The 18,753-nt window shown below is 57.7% G+C and overlaps 6 protein-coding genes across 6 annotated transcripts; 4 read left to right on the plus strand and 2 right to left on the minus strand.

Moving 5' to 3' along the window:
• Positions 1-672: 672 nt before the first annotated feature.
• CH63R_01945 (uncharacterized protein) lies at positions 673-1,494 on the plus strand (the record flags this gene model as incomplete). Its single annotated transcript, XM_018296920.1, has 1 exon — positions 673-1,494. One exon carries the CDS (start codon positions 673-675, stop codon positions 1,492-1,494), a length of 822 nt encoding a protein of 273 aa, XP_018161736.1.
• Positions 1,495-1,931: 437 nt separating this feature from the next.
• Positions 1,932-3,509, minus strand: CH63R_01946 (Kinesin-like protein; the record flags this gene model as incomplete). Its single annotated transcript, XM_018296921.1, has 5 exons — positions 1,932-2,483; positions 2,546-2,754; positions 2,812-3,113; positions 3,175-3,302; positions 3,372-3,509. 5 exons carry the CDS (start codon positions 3,507-3,509, stop codon positions 1,932-1,934), a joined length of 1,329 nt encoding a protein of 442 aa, XP_018161737.1.
• A 3,374-nt stretch (positions 3,510-6,883) lies between these two features.
• CH63R_01947 (Flavin-binding monooxygenase-like protein) lies at positions 6,884-8,785 on the plus strand (the record flags this gene model as incomplete). Its single annotated transcript, XM_018296922.1, has 3 exons — positions 6,884-6,917; positions 6,982-7,587; positions 7,650-8,785. 3 exons carry the CDS (start codon positions 6,884-6,886, stop codon positions 8,783-8,785), a joined length of 1,776 nt encoding a protein of 591 aa, XP_018161738.1.
• Positions 8,786-9,073: 288 nt separating this feature from the next.
• Positions 9,074-10,084, plus strand: CH63R_01948 (AT hook domain-containing protein; the record flags this gene model as incomplete). Its single annotated transcript, XM_018296923.1, has 1 exon — positions 9,074-10,084. One exon carries the CDS (start codon positions 9,074-9,076, stop codon positions 10,082-10,084), a length of 1,011 nt encoding a protein of 336 aa, XP_018161739.1.
• A 770-nt stretch (positions 10,085-10,854) lies between these two features.
• Positions 10,855-11,424, plus strand: CH63R_01949 (uncharacterized protein; the record flags this gene model as incomplete). The annotated part of the gene is made up of 1 exon (XM_018296924.1): positions 10,855-11,424. The coding sequence occupies one exon, from the start codon at positions 10,855-10,857 to the stop codon at positions 11,422-11,424; it is 570 nt and encodes a 189-aa protein (XP_018161740.1).
• A 1,592-nt stretch (positions 11,425-13,016) lies between these two features.
• Positions 13,017-17,477, minus strand: CH63R_01950 (Gpi-anchored cell surface glycoprotein; the record flags this gene model as incomplete). Its single annotated transcript, XM_018296925.1, has 4 exons — positions 13,017-13,060; positions 13,116-16,907; positions 17,007-17,206; positions 17,404-17,477. 4 exons carry the CDS (start codon positions 17,475-17,477, stop codon positions 13,017-13,019), a joined length of 4,110 nt encoding a protein of 1,369 aa, XP_018161741.1.
• Positions 17,478-18,753: the final 1,276 nt, after the last annotated feature.

Genomic DNA, 18,753 nt, shown 5'->3' on the forward strand with positions numbered 1-18,753 from the left:
TTCCGGTTCCGGGTGGGGTGGGGATGTGTGGGGATCGGGATACGGCGTTGGTGAGGCCCCCCGGTATCGGCATCGGTGGTCGGTGGGGGGGGGGGGGTCGGGGCCCGGGATTCGGGCGCGGTGTCCGAGAGGTGGTGGTGGGTGGGGCCGAGGGGACGGCTTGTAATAGCCCTCTGCCGCATCAACCGGGGGTACCGTAAAGGCAATCGTTACGGGGAGAGAGAACTAGAGAGAGAGAAAGAGAGAGAGAGAGAGAGAGAGAGACCGGCGGTACGGTGGAGGTGGTGGCACGGAGAGTCATCCTGCTTCAGTCTCAGGTCCGGGGAGTGACACGAGGCAAACTGGTTTGGCAAAAGGGAAAAACATGCCGTGATTGTCTGGAGGGCTTCGGCCAGGTGATGTTGACAGCCTGAGATTCACTCATGGTTTGCCCAAAAAAAAAGAAAAGAAAAAAAAAAGCACGCTGCTCAAAAGGGCCCTGAATCACTGTCACCCATAGAAGCCGTGATATAACAAGCCGTCGCTCTCCCGCCCCAAAGCCATTCCCATGAACTTCTTAGTAGCCAATCTCCCTCAAGGCAGCTCAGAAGTGCCTGATCCTAGCGAACGACGAGCATCGTCTTCCACTGAAACAAACATTCCAATTTTCAAATCCCCGAACAACCCGCAAATATGCGCAATCACCGCCGCAACCGCCACCCCCAGCTCTCTTCCCCGATAGACAACCCCTTCCCGCCCCCCCACAACCGCCTCCCTCCCGGACCGATATCGACGCCGGCATCGCCGTTGATAGCCGCCCGCCCTCGGCGCGCCTACCGCGTGCCCCCGTTCTCGGCCTTTGACCACCCGCCCCTGGTCCACCGGAGCCGCCCCCTTAACCTCGACAATGCACACCTCGTCTTCCGTTCCCCCTCCCTTCGCCACCGAGAACCCTGGCCCCAAGCCCGCCCGCCGGTCTACCACCAACTTGCTCCAAGACGCCTGCAGCGGCCTGGCTCAGACCGTGGCGCACGCCTGCACACCTTCCCCAGCACCGAGCACGACGACACCCGCTCCCGCTCCGCGTCCTCCGGACCGTCCACGACGGGCGCAGCCTCCTGGAGGACGTCCCCGTCCATGCCGCCCCCGGAGTCCCCGGCAGCATCGTCGAGGTTCCACTCCTACGACCCCACGACGCCGCCTCCGTATCGCCGGTTCCACCACCGCGACACCCCGGCCTACGTCTTGGGCCCACCCTCCCCCTCGGTCTCCTCGTCCTCCGAGGAGATCACGGACGGCGCCCCCGCGCGTCCGTCCCTGACGGTGTCGCGACAACGACGAAGGTCCGTGCCATCGTCATCGCCGCATCCGTACACCTTCACCCCTGTTCCCTTCTGCCTCGACCGACGGGCCAGGTACTCAGGCCGAAGTGTCGGAGCCGGGTTTGTGGGGCCCGAGGACCCTTACCTCGCCGTCGGCACGCTTCGTCACCCGCAGTGTCGATGCCGCGAGTGATTCCACAGAAACTTCGTGTATGTCACCGGCGGCGGCAACGGCGGCCTCTTCATGAAGGAAGGGGTGCGGTTATCTAGGTACTATTGCTGGGCGTATCGTTGGGGAGTTGGGATGATGGAGGAGGAGGAGGAGGAGGGGGGCTGTGTTGGCTTGGATTCGGCGACGACGAGGATGCTACAGGAAGTGTGAAGTTAGATCCAGAGCTCTGTTATAGATGGCAGTCGTTTGACCCGAAACCTCCAAGTGCCCCGGTGTGAAGTGCATGCGTACTGGCCCATGTCGATCTGCTGGCTTTCTGGACACTCCGAAAGGCCGGCCGTACGGCGTTGGCAGTCCTGGCTCAAAACCCGGAAATCGGACCATGCGTGAATCGGAATGTCTTCTCAGCTTAGATGGGGCTCCCCTCCTCCTTGTCCCCTTTCTCGGAACGGCCGGCCTCATGCCCCCCCTGTACCTCTTGCTCCTCTCGTCGCCTTGGGCGTGTCACCGCCGCCGCCGCTGGGTCCATTAACGTCAACCGTAAAGTAGGCGTCCCCCCTCTCCATGCTGCTCTCCATGCTCCCCGTGCCGCTCCTCGAAATGTCTCGCTTCGACTCTTCGACCCGAATCTCCACGTTCTTGCTGATGACCCCCGGCAGGGGCGGCGATTTGTTGAGGTGCTCTTCGCTCCCGGACAGCGTGAACTCGGTGATGGGGTACTGACTAAATGGCTGGCGGCCCTTCTTCCGGGCGCCACTGCCGCCGATGCTGCTGCCGCCATCCGTGACTTCGCCGAGCTTAATGCTCCCCGGAGCCGGGAGGTTCGACCTCTTCGAGTTCCCGTATCTGTTGTTGGTACCCCGCGACAGGGTGGTCGTGATGGAGCCAAAGATGGGGGTAAGCCAGCGGCGGACGAGGGGGAAGATCATCGGGATATTGGTGGTGACGATGGCGACGAAGGTCTCGCGGACGGCCCAGGAGCCTGCTTGCTGTGCGCCGGTGACGGGGTTCTAGGGAGGCCGTGTCAGCAAAGTTGGGCTATCAGGGGGACATTCAGAGGCTCTGGGCATACCGAGATAATGAGAACGCAGCGCAGGATGCCGGCCATGGTGACGAAGATGCCTCCCGAGAACAGCACAATGAGACCGAGCTTCTTTCTCAAGGGCAGCTGCGCACCCCACAGCATCGGGATCGGGATGCTCAGGAGGTAGAGATCTGTGATGACGTTGAGGACGACGGTGACGAGGATGTTGATTTTGGATATGGCCGGTTGGCAGAGATCTACGATCCTGTTAGCAACTCGCTCCTTCGGCATGCGATTAGACCTCCATCACGTACTGCCCGGGTCGGGGTAGATCTGCCAGTTCTTGTGTATCGGGTGGCAGCTGAAGATGATGGAGAAGAACACCGCCAGCCAGGTCACTATGATAAGGACGAAACCGCAAATGATACGCTTTCGGTAATTGTGTAGTCCTTCCTGCGTCGTGTCAGCTCTGGGCACCGACGCCAAAGGAGACGGCGAGCCAGCATTACTCACCGTAAGGCGCACGTAAAAAGTGCACATGGCGGCTTTGGCGGGCCAGAGCACAAGGCAACTGTACGTGATCCATCCCGCGATCTGCGTCTTGGACCCGTTGACCCTGCCCACACTGTCAGCAAGAGGGTTTGCGGCGCCAATGTGATGATACCGGGACGTCGTACCTGATGTTAAACTCTTCGCTGGCGGGGTCGAGGTTCCTCCTCTCCTCGTCCGTCATGCCATTATTCGCGAGGCCGCGCCAGTAGGCCCCTACACTGTACGCCAGGGCGGTCTCGGCGGAGTATGTGACCTACACAATGTGTCAACGACTGGTTGAACGGCGAGATCACTGCGTCAATGCTTTTGGGGGCGGGCTTACAGCAACGAGCAGCATCAGGTAGTCATCTGCCTGCAGATGCTTGATGCCGACGGCCTTGACCCGCGCGTACGTCCGCAAAACGATGACGCCAATCGCTACGCCGAGAAGCGTGAAGGCTTCCGTCGTAAAGTCGGACATTTTGAGATCATAACATCAAGAGGAAACAAAACTACGCGTGCGTGCGTTTGTCTCTGTGTGAGAGAGTAAGGAGGACAGTGGCTGGGATCTCGTCATTACCCAGATGAGAGACGCCGTTCCGGAGAACAGCACCAGCAGACCCAGTGAGTATATAGCAGCAGCGGAGTACGGACAGGTCCTCCTGTCAATATCCTTCAGCAATACACTAGTTCATGGCACCGGACATGTAGCTTTGCAGATCACAGTCTCTTGGAGCCCCAACCATGTTGGGGCATACGACAGGGATTCCCAATACGGACGGAGGTACGGGACGTATGCAGTTACCAATTCCCATCGGCAGGTCCATAAGTGGAACTCGCCAAAATGAACGGCTTGTGGCATGTGTTTCGAAAACGGATATACTTATGTCGGAGTTGCCTACCGGTCCTTGCCGCGGTAGTACAAAGCGAAGACTTCAAAAGCAATCCAAACAAGCATGCGAGTAGCCGTAGGTGTTTGACCTACAAGACGACGGCTGACCGAGCCAGGGATGACGATACCCAATCTAGCACACAAGCTCATCCGGAAACGTTGAAGGGCTTGGGAAAAATGAGACAACAGAGGAGCATCGGAAATAATAAGAGAGATGGAGCCGCATAAAGGCCTTACCCTTGTAAGCTGCTGGGCTATGCCGCCCCCCATGGATGGCGTGCGTTTTCTTTTTCAAGAAGCGACAAGGTCGAACACGTGCCTAAGTGAGCCCTTCAGATATCCTCGCATCGAAAATAGATGGTTTGACGTGCTGTGCCGTCAAGGTTGGGTCGGCCTTCAAGTCGTTGTCAAGGTTGGGCGTCTGGGGCCCCCTGTCTTTAGCCACGCAAGCACCTTGATAGGACCAAGAAGGCGTCAAGATTGGCGACCGATGAGACTCAGGGGGCGGTACGTTCCAGCACAAATGCTACAGAAGGTTCCCTACTTCTGGCGGGTTGCGGAATACAAGTCGGCAGTTCTCTGCACCGGTCCACTACTGACAATGTACGAAGACCGTCCTGACTCCCGAGACTACATCCATCTCCCGAGCACAACGAGACTCCAATCTCTGCGGCTGTGTGTGACTTGACGAAGATGGTGTTCTTTCAGAGTGGTTGTCATCCGGGCAAGTCCTCGTGTTCTTTCGCGGTCATGGCAAGCTCCTTGAGTCAATTTTGAGAGGTCTTTTGGTGGGCGATGGCCAAGACGATAGCGGTAGCCCATCAGTTCGAGGTCAAAGAGGCGATGCTTGTTACTGTGTGTCTACATGTCTAATGCCGCAGTGACTTTGCATCCGAATCCGAATGTTTCGGCTTTGGCTGGATACCTATAGCGGATGTCGGATCGTGACTCGTGAGTGTGGTACGGAGGTGGGCCGGATCGCGGATATGGCCCATGTGGAACGTCGGCGAATGTCCATTGTCGCGACGTAACCAGTCGGCACCTGCATCAGTCCAGCCTCGTCTCGAGTCTCTTGCAGGGCTCTCTCTTGGTTACTCCAAGTCTTTGATTCGGATGTTCCATCAGTGTTCCTAGTATCTAACCAGTAAAGCTGATGGACGACTGGAGCTCACTCCGCCAGCGTTGATTTGGGGCGGCGCCTCGGATCTCTGTCTTCCAGCCTCACAAGTCACTACAGACAGAGCGTGGATGGAAGCTGTGGCTTCTCGAAACGTCATCTGGGACCTAGGTAATGGTAGAGGCCGTCTCAGGTGAGAATGCGGTGTTTACGAGCATGCTGGATCCATATTGAGCCACTTGGGCGTCTCGGCGGTTGCTTGGCTGAAGAATTTGGGCTGGTAGGGGGGAGTAATAAGGAGTAGCCGACTAGGAGAGAGAGAGAGAGAGGAAGAAGAGGAAGAGATGTTGACGTTGGATGGGTCCGAAGAGTCTGGTTTGGGTAAGTAGGGAGGTAGGTACGGATGGATACCTTCGTTTCGTTAGGCAGGAACCCAAGTAAGGTAGGTAACTGCTGGTTGAGTTCGTGAAGAAAAGGGCGATTTTCGCCGATGACTCAGCCCGTTAGTTGGGGCCCATAAAGGCCAAGCGTAGGTAAGGTAGGTAGGTAGGTAGGTAGGTAGGTAGGTAGTTCCACAAAGACCGGGCCCCTCTGGGGGTCTCGAGCTTGCTTCCTGTTTTGGATTAGCGCGCTGCTGCTGGTCGAATCGGGTTAGCGGAGATTTTGGTACTGGCCGTACGTACCGCTCTGTGCAACGTTTGTCCCCTGAGTCTCCTTTTCGGCGCCGAGGTTACGATACATACATACATACCCAAGCCTTAGAGGAACCGAACCTAAGGTGCCCCGGGAATCATTCAAGCATGTTTGCTCTTGGCGCGAGATGTCTTCAGCACTTGGCCGTGTCGCACCGTCGTGCAAGCTTCAACACTTAACAGCGTTACGGATAGCCCCGTCCGGAGGAGGCATCGGACGAACCCGATGAACAAGAAGAGAGGACGGAGCTTGCGTCCTTGGCTTGGCACGGCCGACAGAGCATTGTGCTCCACCCGCGACGAGTCAACGACCCTGCCTGCGGCTTTCCGATAATCACTCGTCCGTGGTCGGGTGGCCGTTTCGTGGGGTGCGACCCCTCCGCCTGGTCAATCGTCTTCCGGGGAACGACTCCGGCCGTATCCTGACAGGAAGTCAGAGGACACCATTGTTTATCCCTTACCCTTACTATAACAACCCTTGACCTGGATCTGGACCTGGACTTGGACCAAACCTGAAGGATTCCAGCCCCTGCGCAGTGGCTCGGTGGGAGGCAGAAGAGGAAGACGACCAAGACGAAGAACAAGAAAGGAGACCTTCACGCTGTCTGTTCGCGCTGTAGACATGTCGGCAAAACCCCGAGATTGATTTCGGCAATGAAGATCCTTCGCAATGACCGACGGAACAGGCTGAAGTTGGAGTGACCGTCGGACGGGGGATGATGGACATTAACGTTCCTGTATCCATACTGCGCTGAAGAAGGTGGGACGACGAGACAGGGTTGGTTGATGCAACGTCCCTTGCCATTGGCGAATCGAATCCGCTTCGAGAGGGCCCGGTGAATCTCTATGTTGCACCCATTCTCATGTTTCCATGCAGTGCAGAGACGGCCAACCGCCTCGACTTCTACGGTAGTGCTTATTTCACATCTCGAGGCACGCGAGACAAGTTTGCCCCCCTGTGAGCCTTTCTTCCTGCCCTTATTCCTTCCTTGCGCTTCAGTTGCTTCCCTCCCCTTCTGGTCGGTCGAGCATCTTCTTTTTCTCCCCATCGGCTATTTTGATTCCAAGGCCCACGTTCAGCCTGGGAGTTGGTGTTACAGTACCCTTTTCTAGGACCCCTTGTGCAAGTCACCCATCCGCATCCGCCTTCTTCAATGGAGACTCTCGACTTCGTCGTCATCGGAGCAGGTAGGAACATGCGCCCCGACTTCCACTCTTACTTTCACCCTCACTCTCTGACACGCAATCACAGGATGGTACGGTCTGGCTGCGGCCAAGACTCACCACAAGCTTCACCCCCAAAACTCGCTGGCTCTCTTCGAGCAAGCCTCGTCCGCTGGCGGAGTATGGGCCGAGCATCGTCTCTACCCGGGGCTCAAGAGCAACAACATGCTCGGCACCTACGAGTACCCTGACTTCCCCATGGACCCCGAGACCTTTGGCGTCCTGCCCGGCCAGCACATCCCCGGCCAGGTTCTGCACGACTACCTGACCAAGTTCGCCGAGACCTTCGGCATCTTGGACAAGATTCGCTTCCACCACAAGCTCCTCTCGGCCGAGCACCAGACCAACGGTGGCTGGCTCTTGACGGTTCTCAACGGCAAAGACGGCAAGGAGATCCAGGTCCTCGCCAAAAAGCTCGTCGTCGCAACCGGCCTCACCTCTGAGGCCTTCCTGCCCAACTTTGACGGCCAGGAGACCTTCGGCGCCCCCATCTTCCACGGCAAGGATTTCCTCCAACATGCTGATACTCTTGACTCGGCCAAGTCCGTAACCGTCTTCGGCGGCACCAAGTCGGCATGGGATCTCGTCTACGCCTACGCGATCAAGGGCATTAAAGTGAATTGGGTCATCAGAGGTGACTAGACACCTTGTCCCCCCCAAGCCATTATCACACGCACGCGCGCTGACCAGATACAGAGTCGGGTCACGGCCCTGTGTGGATGGCGCCCCCATACGTCACGCCTCTGAAGAAGTGGCTCGAGAAGCTCGTCCACACCCGCGCGCTGACCTGGTTCAGCCCCTGCTCGTGGGGCGACGCCGACGGCTATGTCAAGACGAGGAACTTCTACCACGGCACCGCCATCGGCCGCGGCATCACCAACAACTTCTGGAGCGTCCTCGGCAACGACGTCATCACGCTCAACAAGCTCGACTCGCACCCGGAGCTGAAGAAGCTGAAGCCCTGGAGCGAGGCCATGTTCACGGCGTCCAGCTTCTCCATCCTCAACTACGAGACCGACTTCTTCGACCTCATCCGCGACGGCACCGTCGACGTCCACATCGCCGACCTCACCAAGCTGTCACCGAGCACCGTCCACCTCTCGGACGGCTCGTCCTTGAAGTCGGACGCGCTCTGCTGCGCCACCGGGTGGAAGCAGTTCCAGCCCATCAAGTTCTTGCCCGAGGGCATCGAGAAGGACCTCGGCATCCCCCACGCGCCCTCCGCCGACAGCTTCCCTCCCGCCGAGATGACCGAGGCCATCGACAGGGAGATCCTGGACCGCTGGCCCCGGCTCGGGGACCAGCCCGTCCAGAACAAGAAGATGAAGCCGCTCGTGGAGAACGAGGGCGTCTCGACGACCGACGCCGTCAACCCGTACACGCCGCTCACCCCCTACGTCCTCCATCGCTTCATGGTGCCGCCGTCCTCCAAGCTCCTCGCACACCGCGACATCGCCTTCGCCGGCGTCTTGATGAACTTCACCGTGGCCATGATCTCGCACGTGCAGTCGCTCTGGATCGACGCCTACTTCCACGACCAGCTCCCTTCTGTCCGCGAGGCCGCCTCCGACCCTCAGGCACTGCAGAAGCTGCGGTACGAGACCGCCCTGCACAGCCGGTTCTGCAAGTGGCGGTACCCCGCCGGTCACGGCGACAAGTTTCCCGACTTCGTCTTCGACGCAGTCCCTTACATCGACCAGCTCGTGGGCGACCTGGGACTAAAGGTGTACAGGAAGAACGGCATGATCGCCGAGGCATCCGAGCCGTACGGCCCCGATGACTACAAGACCCTGGTTGACGAGTGGACGGAGAAGCAGGCCGCTGGTCAATAAAGACGGACGGGAATCTGGGTGATTCGTATGATAGCACAGACTAATGGCAGATACCCTATTTGGCTTTCGTAAGGTAGTGCCTGTTGCTCGGGCCCTAGTGAGGTTGGTTGGTGGCAGAATCAGGCAGCAGTCTCACCGCCAGGTTTGAGCTACCAACATGTAGTAGATTTAACGTTGGTTATAGGCTGTCGATACTTACCCAAGAATAATTTCATGACAGCTTGTAGTGCTCACACCCGGGTCACTGAAAGACATCCTTCGAGCTTTGCTTTCCCTTATCTCACCATCATGGAAGAAGAAACGTCTCAGTCAACGTCAGTCTCGCCGAAGCGAACGAGACAACGGGCGAAGCTGGCCAAGGCGGCAACAGCAGCAGCCCCTTGCACCTCAACTCAACCCAGGAGCCACCCGAATCTATCTACCGCCGGTACCGCGAGCAACGAAACGGCCGGCATAAGACCGCTGCCGACGATACTAACCCCGAATCTCAAACTCAAAGACCTGGGGAAGCAGGGCCTCCAGCGACTCTTGCAGAAGCGCCAACGACTCGCAGAGACCCCCGTGGCAGTTCCGGACGACATGAGGCTCAGAGGCCTCGCGCCGTCACTCATGGCAACCCTCGTCTTCGCCCAGGAGGAGGCCGGCACGGCGGTATGCATCTCGCCCGATGGGCTCCTTCTCACCTGCGCCCACTGCCTAGCCGAGACGGCCGATGCCTTTGACCCCTCCAGAAGCCACTGGCTCCTCTTCGCCTCGTGCCAGGCCGTCGAGGCGAGAGCTCTCGCATGGGACGCCAGACGAGACCTCGCCCTCTTGAGGATCGTAGCATCCCAACCACCACCCCCATCATCATCATCATCATCAAGAACAACAAAATCAAAAACAATAACAACAGCAACACCAGAGGAGCCACCCCCGGCGTTCCCCTTCATCACACCCTCACCCAATCCGCCGCCCCTCAAAGCCCGCCTCGTCTGCGTGGGCCACCCAGGCAGCGAGGACCTCGAGGCCGCGACCCCAGGCGCCAGCACCGGCTACGACGTGCTGCACCTCAGCACCGGGACCTTTAGGGGCCTCGCCGGCGGCGGCCAGGACCCTCAGGACAACTCGGAGATCGGGGCGCTCATGCACACCTGCTGGACGTACTGGGGCCACAGCGGCGCGCCGCTCGTCGACAGGCGGACGGGCACGCTCGTCGGTCTGCACTCCTCGTGGGACGACGAGACGGGCATGCGGAGGGGGGTCGCGCTGGAGGCCATCGTAGAGTTCCTGGAAGAGAATGAGTGTTTTACGAAATGATACATCAATGTTAAGGAAGGAGACCTTTGTCTGTTTGGATGTTTCTGGATTTGAGCCGAGGAGTCTCGCCAAACCAGACCAAACCCGAGAAGTAAGGTTCTAAAGGCAAGAGTAGAGTTAGAAGATATCAAGGATTGCTCCTGCCTGCTGCATCCCAAACTGTTACCTACCAGCTCTTTCCATCATCCAAGCAGCTCTCACTTTCTTTCTTTCCTTCTCCTTGCTTCGGTGTCTCAGGCTGGTTTTCGAAGAAACTCTTGGATTCTTTAGGAAGCCAGCAGAGTTTCTCAAATAACATACCTCCTCCAGGCCGCTTTAGATCGTCAACACACTCCCTGGGTCTCTCTCTCCTTTTCCCTTTCGACCAGCAACCGACCGTTAGCCAGCTCCTGTAACACGCACAGGTGTTCTTCTGTTTTGCTCAAAATCACTTCCTTTTTCTCTCTAATACTTGGCAAAGGAAATCGGTGATCTTGAGGTACAGTGAGTGGCTGCAACTTCACAGGTTAAACAAACGTTCACCTCAACTCTGCTTCTAGCTTCCTATACAGCTTGGATTCAAAGACTGGTGCTCTAATAACTCCTCATCAGCCACCCGGCGCCTTTTCCGTGTTGTTGTCACCTTGAAATCAAAGACTTGTAAGTCACCCCATCCACGCGCCCCTGAGCCTCCTCTCTCCTCCTCGTTGTGTACGCGATGCTGACCCCCTCGAACCAGCCCATCACCCGACCGACAACCTCAGTCTCCCTCCCCGTTTAATCTACCCCCAATGTCGTACTTTCAAAACCCTTTCCTTCCTTGGCTTGGCCCCAGCCCTTGGCCCTCTGGAAACATCATCACCTCCATCACGACGACCCCAACACCCACCACCGAAATGTCGTCCACTCCGACCATGACCGCTGTCCCCGCCCCAGCCGAGACGACCGAGTTCCTCAAGATATGGGCCTACGGAGAGCAGCTCGGCATCCTCAAGTGGTGCAAGGGCATCGCCGGCGGCGTCGCCGTCGCCCTCCTCCTCGCCGCCATGTTCTGCTGCTGGGCCCCCTGCATCTACTGGTACTACGGTGGCGACTTCAGCCACCAGGACGGCCTCGACGACATGACAGACGCCATCCTTCGCGGCCAGTTCACCCCCGAGGGCGGCTGGATCGCCTGGTTCCGCGCCCGCGCCCAGAACCGCGCCCAGGACCGCGGCCGAGCCGCTCTCGAGGAGGGCGCCGGCGACGTCGACCACAACATCGGTAGCGACAACGACAACGACGCCTCAGCGGGTGACGCCAACGGCTACGCGCAGGGCGCTGGCATGTCGACCGCTCGCAATCGCCACGGCCAGAACTGAGCCTCTGGGTCCCGTGGCCGCGCGCTCTCTCGTGTCAAGTCAATTCCGTGTCGGACTCTACTCTAAACTCCGACCTCGACAAAATGGTCAGGAAGGTGCCTTTGTACCTCTCCAACGTCGGGCGAGTTACTCAAGTTTGCAAGGTACCGCCGCACCCACCAAGAAAATTAGTAAAACTTTCACCGAGTGACTGACACTTTGCGCAGAACACAACAGAACAACCTCTTGGCCTAAGCCGGGTTCCAAGGGGGCAAGAAAGTCGATCCGACTTACAAAAAGGAGTACGAGGAAACGAGACGATGGACAACAGTGGGAGGGGCCAGGAAAGGCGGACAGAAAGTGAACAAAAAAGCGAGCCATACTATTTTGCTTTGGCTGTGCGTACTTGCTTGGAGACGAGAGGGGGATCCGGGCGGCGCGAAAGGATATTGGTCTCGCCGATATCGCCACCAGGAGACGAATGATAGCAAAAGACAGAGATCCCGATATGACCGTGGATCCGATACGATACTTTTGAGCAGGAAGGAAGGAGTCTAGCTGAGTGGTATGGTCGTGAACACAAACACCAAAAGGAATTGGAAGAAGAGAAAAGATTCTCCATTTGGTCCACCTTGATTCTTCATTTCGTCATGCCGTGACAATAACACTTTCCCGGCCCATTTCAAGTCATCCCACACGGTTCAGATAAGTGGTTAGCTATGATCCGTCGTCACAGAGAAGACCTGGGGATGCTCACCTAGGTCGAACTCTCACAAAGCTGTTCCCTCCCATCACACAGCATCACAAAAGAGAACCCAAGGAAGAGCCAAAACTTGTCAAGGCAGATATGAACATCTCATTCGACGCCTCAGCAGAGGGAACCAAAAGTCCATCTTGGAACTAGAGTGTCCCCCCCACTGCTATCCCGTCGAGATGGCGGAAAGGTAGTATGTACATTCAAAAGTTTCTCCTACATAGGCGGTATCGAACGCGCCAACCCGACTCAAAGCCGGGGTTTCCGTCGCCGTGGGCAACAAGGCAGATGATTCCCATCCCCTACTTTATTCGTCCTCGTCTGAAAAGAAACATTTTCACGAGGAAGATACCGGCTGGGCATTGGAGAAATCTTTTCAGACTTCCTTCGGTCCCTCAGCCGTCCCTGTCCCCCAACTCTTCTCGAACCTAAACTGTCCCCCATGCAAAGGTGGTATCTTTTCCTGACTGAAATGAAGTGCAAAAATAAGGAAAACACAAGAATGCGTGTGATAGGCGTCGGGCCATGCGAATTATTACCTGTTAATAGAAGGCGTGTTTGTGCTGGTGGAGGGGAAGGTAGGTAGGTGAGCAACGGGCAATGAGCAACGGCTCAGGTGCTTCTGATGTTGCTCAGGTGTGACGTATGATAGGGTTGTGAAATGTAGCAGCCATGATCCACTTCAGGTAGCCTGGAAAGGGGCCAGGGAACGATGACCAGAGGGCCTGTTGACAAAAAGAAAAGGCAGATCTGCCGGTTGGTTTTGATGTTTTGGCAAGGGCTGAAAAGTTTGGGTATAATAGAAAGGGGGAGGGTCTGGGGATAACGTGATCCCAAGGAAACGGGGTAGTTCAAAGGTTTACTGGCCGAAAGAGTTGTGGCTCTGATGTGCGTCTTGAAGGACTGGAAAAACACGACGTCAGCTATAGTCGGACTTGCGAGTCTCTTTGTAACTTACTGTGCAATACATTCATCTGTCCGGCGCGATCTTCGCACGCAACCTGCAAGCCCGAGCCCTCGACAAAGTCAAGGCAGATGCTGTTGGGCAGCTCTTGGATCTCCATGTCGGGAATGTATGGCATACGGAAGTCGGAGAGATGGTATCGCTTGACTCCGGCGCCGGTTGGCTGTTTGTCCTTGGTAGTGGTCGACGCGGCGACTGTGCTGAGAATCAGGAACCCCTGAGAGTCCATGCACATACTGCGGCGCTTCCACAGGAGGTTGTCTGGAAACTGGACGTTGACATCTCCCATAAACGCCTCAATGGTGGGCTGCTGAAGACGAGCGACTTCCGTGGCATCCTCTTCCTGGACCGTCGGGGAGATGGCGGTAGGGGTCATGGTCTTGCTACGGGCCCCGCTGCTGAGAGACGAGGAGAGGCGGCGCATGAAGCGGCCTGCCCGGCCCTTCTTCTTGTCACTGGTCGTAGACTTGCTGTCGTCTCCAGACCCGCTGCCCTCGGTGAACAACGATGGGGACATGGCACCGCTCGCATCGTTGTCCTTGCTGAACGACGACCGACGGCTGCTGATGGACAGCCGACGGCCGAGACCCGAGGAGTTATGGTGTGTCGAGGGGGGTCTCGAGGGCGACTTGGACGAGCCGGGCGACATGGGCAAAGGGGCCGTCAGAGCCTCCGCAGAGGGGGAAGTGAGGGACTTGCGCCTGTCCTTGATGAAGTCCTTCATGATGCTGAGGGATGAGCGGCGAGGCGCTTCATCTCCATCTGGTATGGGGTCCACTGACTGCGAGCGACGCTTCTCTTTGGACAGCCTCCTCTCTTGAATCGTCTCCTTGGAGGGCTTCACTGTTGTCAGGTTGGCTGGTGGCAGCAGAGGCTCGGCCTTCTGGTGATCGACAACCAACGGTGACACCTTGAGGTCAAGCCGTTCAAACTCGGAGGGGTTCTTCGGCGGCTCGGGTGCCCTGCCAGACTGGCTAGGATCGCGGACGATCCGCGCTGTGACGGAGATGGACTCGGGCTGCCCTCTGGGCGGGTTGCTGCCAGGCACCTCGAACATCGACAGCCTGTTCGCCATGGACCCTGATCTGCCGCGGTTCGCTCTGGCCGCCTCTGGAGAAGATTCCTGGGACTCCGTCATGACTGAGGGCACGGGGCTGCCGCCCCGAGTGAGTGAACTTGCTCTGTCAACGACGGAAGGGGAGCGAGGAGGCTCCCTCACGCTAGCTCCCCTCTTGACAGCGAAGAATGCCGAGGACGGTCTCGGGGCCTTCAAGCTGCTCGTGTCCGCGTCGACGGTTCCGGGTGCGTGTGCAGACAGCTTCTCCAAAGCCTTGATACGCTGAGAAATACTAGATCCGATCTTGCCAGGCTGTTTGGGAGCCAGGTGTTGATTGCCTTGTTGCTGTGTGATTCTGTGCAAGAAGGCGGCACCGGACGAGACTGATCTCTGGTTCTGGGCCTGAGCCACGTCGGCAGGAGTAAGGAGGTTCCCACGAACAGGATTCGAGATGGTGCGGACAGCGCCGCGCGAAGTCGGCCTGCTGGCGCTTTGCGTGGGGCTGGGGAAGACTGGCGTTATGGGCGATTTAGAAACCGTAATATGCTGCGCTTGCTGGACGGTAGCCGAGTGAAGCTCGTCCATCAAGTCCTCGTCATCAGAGATATTGCCATCTGCCGCCTTTTTCGGGGGGTCCAGGTCGGTGCGAATGGGTTCGACAAGCGCCTTTCGCTTCGAAGGCTCCGTATCCACCGAATGGGCATCAGCATCGCGGGGCTCATCGACCGCAACGGCCACTGGCTCGCGGGGTACATCCTCTGGGGGAGAGACGATCGTGGGCACCTCAACGTTTGCAGCTGCTCTGAGATCCTGGGTCGAGAACTTGGACCGGGGGACTCTTAGGCTAGGGGAACACGGCGACAACGGTGACAGAGGCGACCTTGGGGATGCCTCCGAAGTTGTGGACACGGTGGTCTCCGCTTTGATATCCTGCTTCGACGTCCGATCTTGTGTTTCTTTCGATTCGATGGACGGCTTCGCTTGTGTCGGGCTCGTGGAAAACTTGGAGATTGGTAAGCTTATAGGCGGTTTTTGTTGCTCATCCATGACTGCTACCTTCTCAGTCTCATTCTGTTGTTGCTCCACAGGCTCGGCGACCTCGAGGGTTGCCTCTTTCTCGACAGTGGATGTGTCCTGTGTCTCGCTCATTTCGGGGGCGGTGACTGCCTCGGGAGTAGCATCGAATTGGACAACGGGGACATCGTCGACTGCGGCGGGGGCCAAACCCTCAGCCAGTGACTCGCCCTCCTCTTGTGGTTCGCCATCGACGGCCTCAGGCTCTGCTGACGTAGGGGCAACGGCCTCAACGGGGGAAGCTGGCTCTGCGGCTTGGGCAGGGGCGATCCCAGACTCCGTCGCTGACTCGACCGCGTCATGTGTCCCGTGTGTATCAACCTCGGCATCGGTGTTGTCCTCGTTGGACTCCTTCACCGTTTCGTCAGTAGACTCGGATAGCGACGACGCCTTGGTCGAATGGTCAGGCTCGGAAGATGCCATGATGGGCGAGGCGGGATGGGAGTCGCTCTGAGTAAACTCAGAGGCGACGTCGGTGTGGACTGAAACGGAGGATGCGTCGACAACGATGCCAGAGTCGGCTTTTGATACCGAGAGTCGTCTATCGTCGTCTTCGTTGTCGTCGTCGTCGTCCTCCTCCTCCTCCTCCTCCTCTCCGTCATCCGCTTCGGCAACAAGGGTGTGCTCGGCAATCTCCTCGACGTGTTGGGCGGGCTGGGCCTTTTCCGACATGAGCTGCTCGGCAGGGGCGTCGACGGCTGGGGTAGTGGCGGACTGCTGGTTCATCATCTTCTTCTTTTTCTCCCTTAGTTGCATCGCCTTCATCAGACGCGCCTTTTCGGGCGTCATGACCTGCTTCGTAGAGGGGGCGGTGGTGAAGGAGGGCATGGCGGATTTAATTGAAGCGCCTGAGCTCGTTGTGGGTCGCCCGGAGCTCGTGTGTGGCCTAACGAGTTCATCAATGTGGGAAATGGGATCCCCGTCGGGTAGGGGTGTTAAAGTGGCGGCCAAGGAGATTTCGGTTGTTTCGTCCGGGTGGGCTGGTTCGGAAGGATCCAGAGTATTTTCCTTGGACTTGCCCTTTTTGGGGCCCTTGGAAAATAGCTTGAAGCCAGACGGCATCTGTGAAATTGGTCGGAAAGCAGCCCCCACCGCAGCGGTTCCTGCGCGAGCACGGCCAGAAACGTCGAGAGAGGGTCGTGGGGCGAGTTTGACTCTAGGCTTGCCGTATGTATAAGACGACGAGGAATATAGCTCGGGTCGCAGGGACTGCGATGACATGCGCCGTCCCTCGTCAACGGACTTTGTGGGCGACGACGGTCTGGCACCGACGAACTCGGGAGGCTCCAGAGACGCAGAAAACTTGCTCTCCTCGGGCGAGTTTGCAAGGTCAGCATTCAACGTCACGGGCGGCCCTCCGATGGGCGATTTCGGCGCGTCGGCCGGGTCTTCGCCCGAAGTCTCAACCAAGCTGTCCGGGCCGACAGACTTCCGCTTGCTCGCTCTCTGTTCCTCCTCTTCTTCTTCGGCGATTTCCATCAGCCGCCTCCTTCGCAAGGAGCTTGTCGAGGACGAGGTGGAGCCAGAGGCAGCGTGTAGAGAGCAAGCAGCCGACAACTTGGTATCCTTGAGATCCTTGGCAGTGGCTATGGAAAAGTCGGTGTTGTAGGGGGCGAATCGCTCGCACACGGCGTTGAAATGGACAGTTACACGAGCTACAGTTAAACGAGTTGGAGGCCAAGTCAGCTTCATCTCTCCATGAAACGAGTGCGAAAAGATCAGAACAATGCGCCGCAGCTCAGAGACAAACCGACCTTGAACCAGTCGAGAGCAATCGTCGGGGAGATATTTGATGATTACATTCCGGCGACGGTATTTTAGGAAGCCAAACAAGGGCGCGTTATCGTCGTTCTCGTTCTCGAACTGGGCGATGTTGTTCCGTATCTCGACGATGCCACCGGTTCCGCGACCTAGCAGTTCGACATCATCGCGACTCGCATACTTGAGGAGAAACCTAAATTGTGCGACAGATCATGACGTCGGTCAGCCTCGGTGAATCTATGGTAGCTGGGGGGGCGGCAAGCATGCGGAAGAGAGACATGGGCGCATGGCGGGCGCGCTGCTCCGGGTGGAAGTGTATCGCAAGGGGCACGGAGATGACGATGGTTCGGATTACGGCGGTGGGGAAGCAGGAAAGGGAGGGGATCATACCATCCTCCTGGTTCGGCAACGGCAGCTTCATGGGCCTCCTTGACCTTTGGGTCGTCCAGGCCATTGAGCGACATCCTCCCTGTCGGCTTGGCGGGCTACGGAAAGCGCAAGTTGGGGGACTCTTCGGTGTTCTGGTCGTCGGCCACGTTTCGAGGGTTTTTTTTTTTTTTTTTGCGGCGGCGGGCGTAGATGAGGTGATGCGCAGGCGCGCACAAGACGGAACTTGGAAGCTGGGAGCTGAAGCCGACTGACTGAGCTGCTGTCCAGGGACCACAGAGTGAAATCCGGGTGGATTCTGGAACAGAGGAACCAAAAGTGGTCCTGAGGAGGGGGGGAGGGGGGCCTATTTCGTCGTCGCTAAAAGGCGGCAGCGATGGCGATTGCGGTTTTCAGGGGTGAGGCTGACGAGAGCAGCAACGGCAGCGGCAGCGGCGACATGTAAAGCAGGCCAGCAAGGGGCATGGGCGAGCCGCACATGGGCACAAATATCCCGGAGAGAAAAAGAAGAGGGCCAGATGTGCTCGTGTGCCCTGGTTGTGTATCCTATCCTGCCCCTTCTTGTTTGGCGACTAGGAGTATGAGATGGGCAGGGAAATTCTGGCCCGTTTTCTCTATCGGGAATGCGACTGGCAGGAAGAAAGTGGGAGACAGTCCGCAGGCTGTAGTGCTTGAGCGCCACGGGCGACGTGTAATGGTTAGTCCTGACGAGGGTGTTCTTGTCGCTGGTGGAGGCTCGAAGGGAGGACCGGTTTAGTGTATCCGTAGTCTGACTCTGATCTGCCCAACGCCTGAACTGGTCGGCACAGAAGGGGGTGTGGGGGGGCGTGGGCGAAGTTGTGGTGGTGGTGGTACGGATAGCTTGATAGGTACTGTACGGATAGCTGGAGCTGGATGCTGCAGGTGAGGTTGGCCGACGCGTCGATAGACAGCCCAGGTAAATATGAATGATGGATAGGGAGGTAATTACGGCTCGACCGGCAAGGGCCAACAGAGCGCTAGGAATTAAAGATGTAATGAAGAATGGGATGCGGCCAAGGTGTTCGTACCTAGCCCAGGTAGGTAGGCAGGCAGGTCGGTAAGGTAGGTGTAGGTAGGTAGGTACAGGTAAGAAGGATAGTACTGCACAACTAATGTAAAACTAAGGTTTCTGGAAGAGAGAGGACGGGGTAAACAAGGGGTCCAAAGAGAGGGTGGGAGAAGGATAGGACGAAAACAAAGTAAAGTGAAAGGGGGGGGCCGGTGAAGTGAACCAACTGGACGGGGTAAAGGGAAGGGAGAGAGAAAGAAGAGGGAGAAAGGTGGAAGATCAGGTTGTGCCAGAAAGTCGCAATCTCGCTGCTACCGGGACGC

This window comes from Colletotrichum higginsianum, chromosome 2, assembly GCF_001672515.1.
Source record: "Colletotrichum higginsianum IMI 349063 chromosome 2, whole genome shotgun sequence".
NCBI classification, from domain to species: domain Eukaryota; kingdom Fungi; phylum Ascomycota; class Sordariomycetes; order Glomerellales; family Glomerellaceae; genus Colletotrichum; species Colletotrichum higginsianum.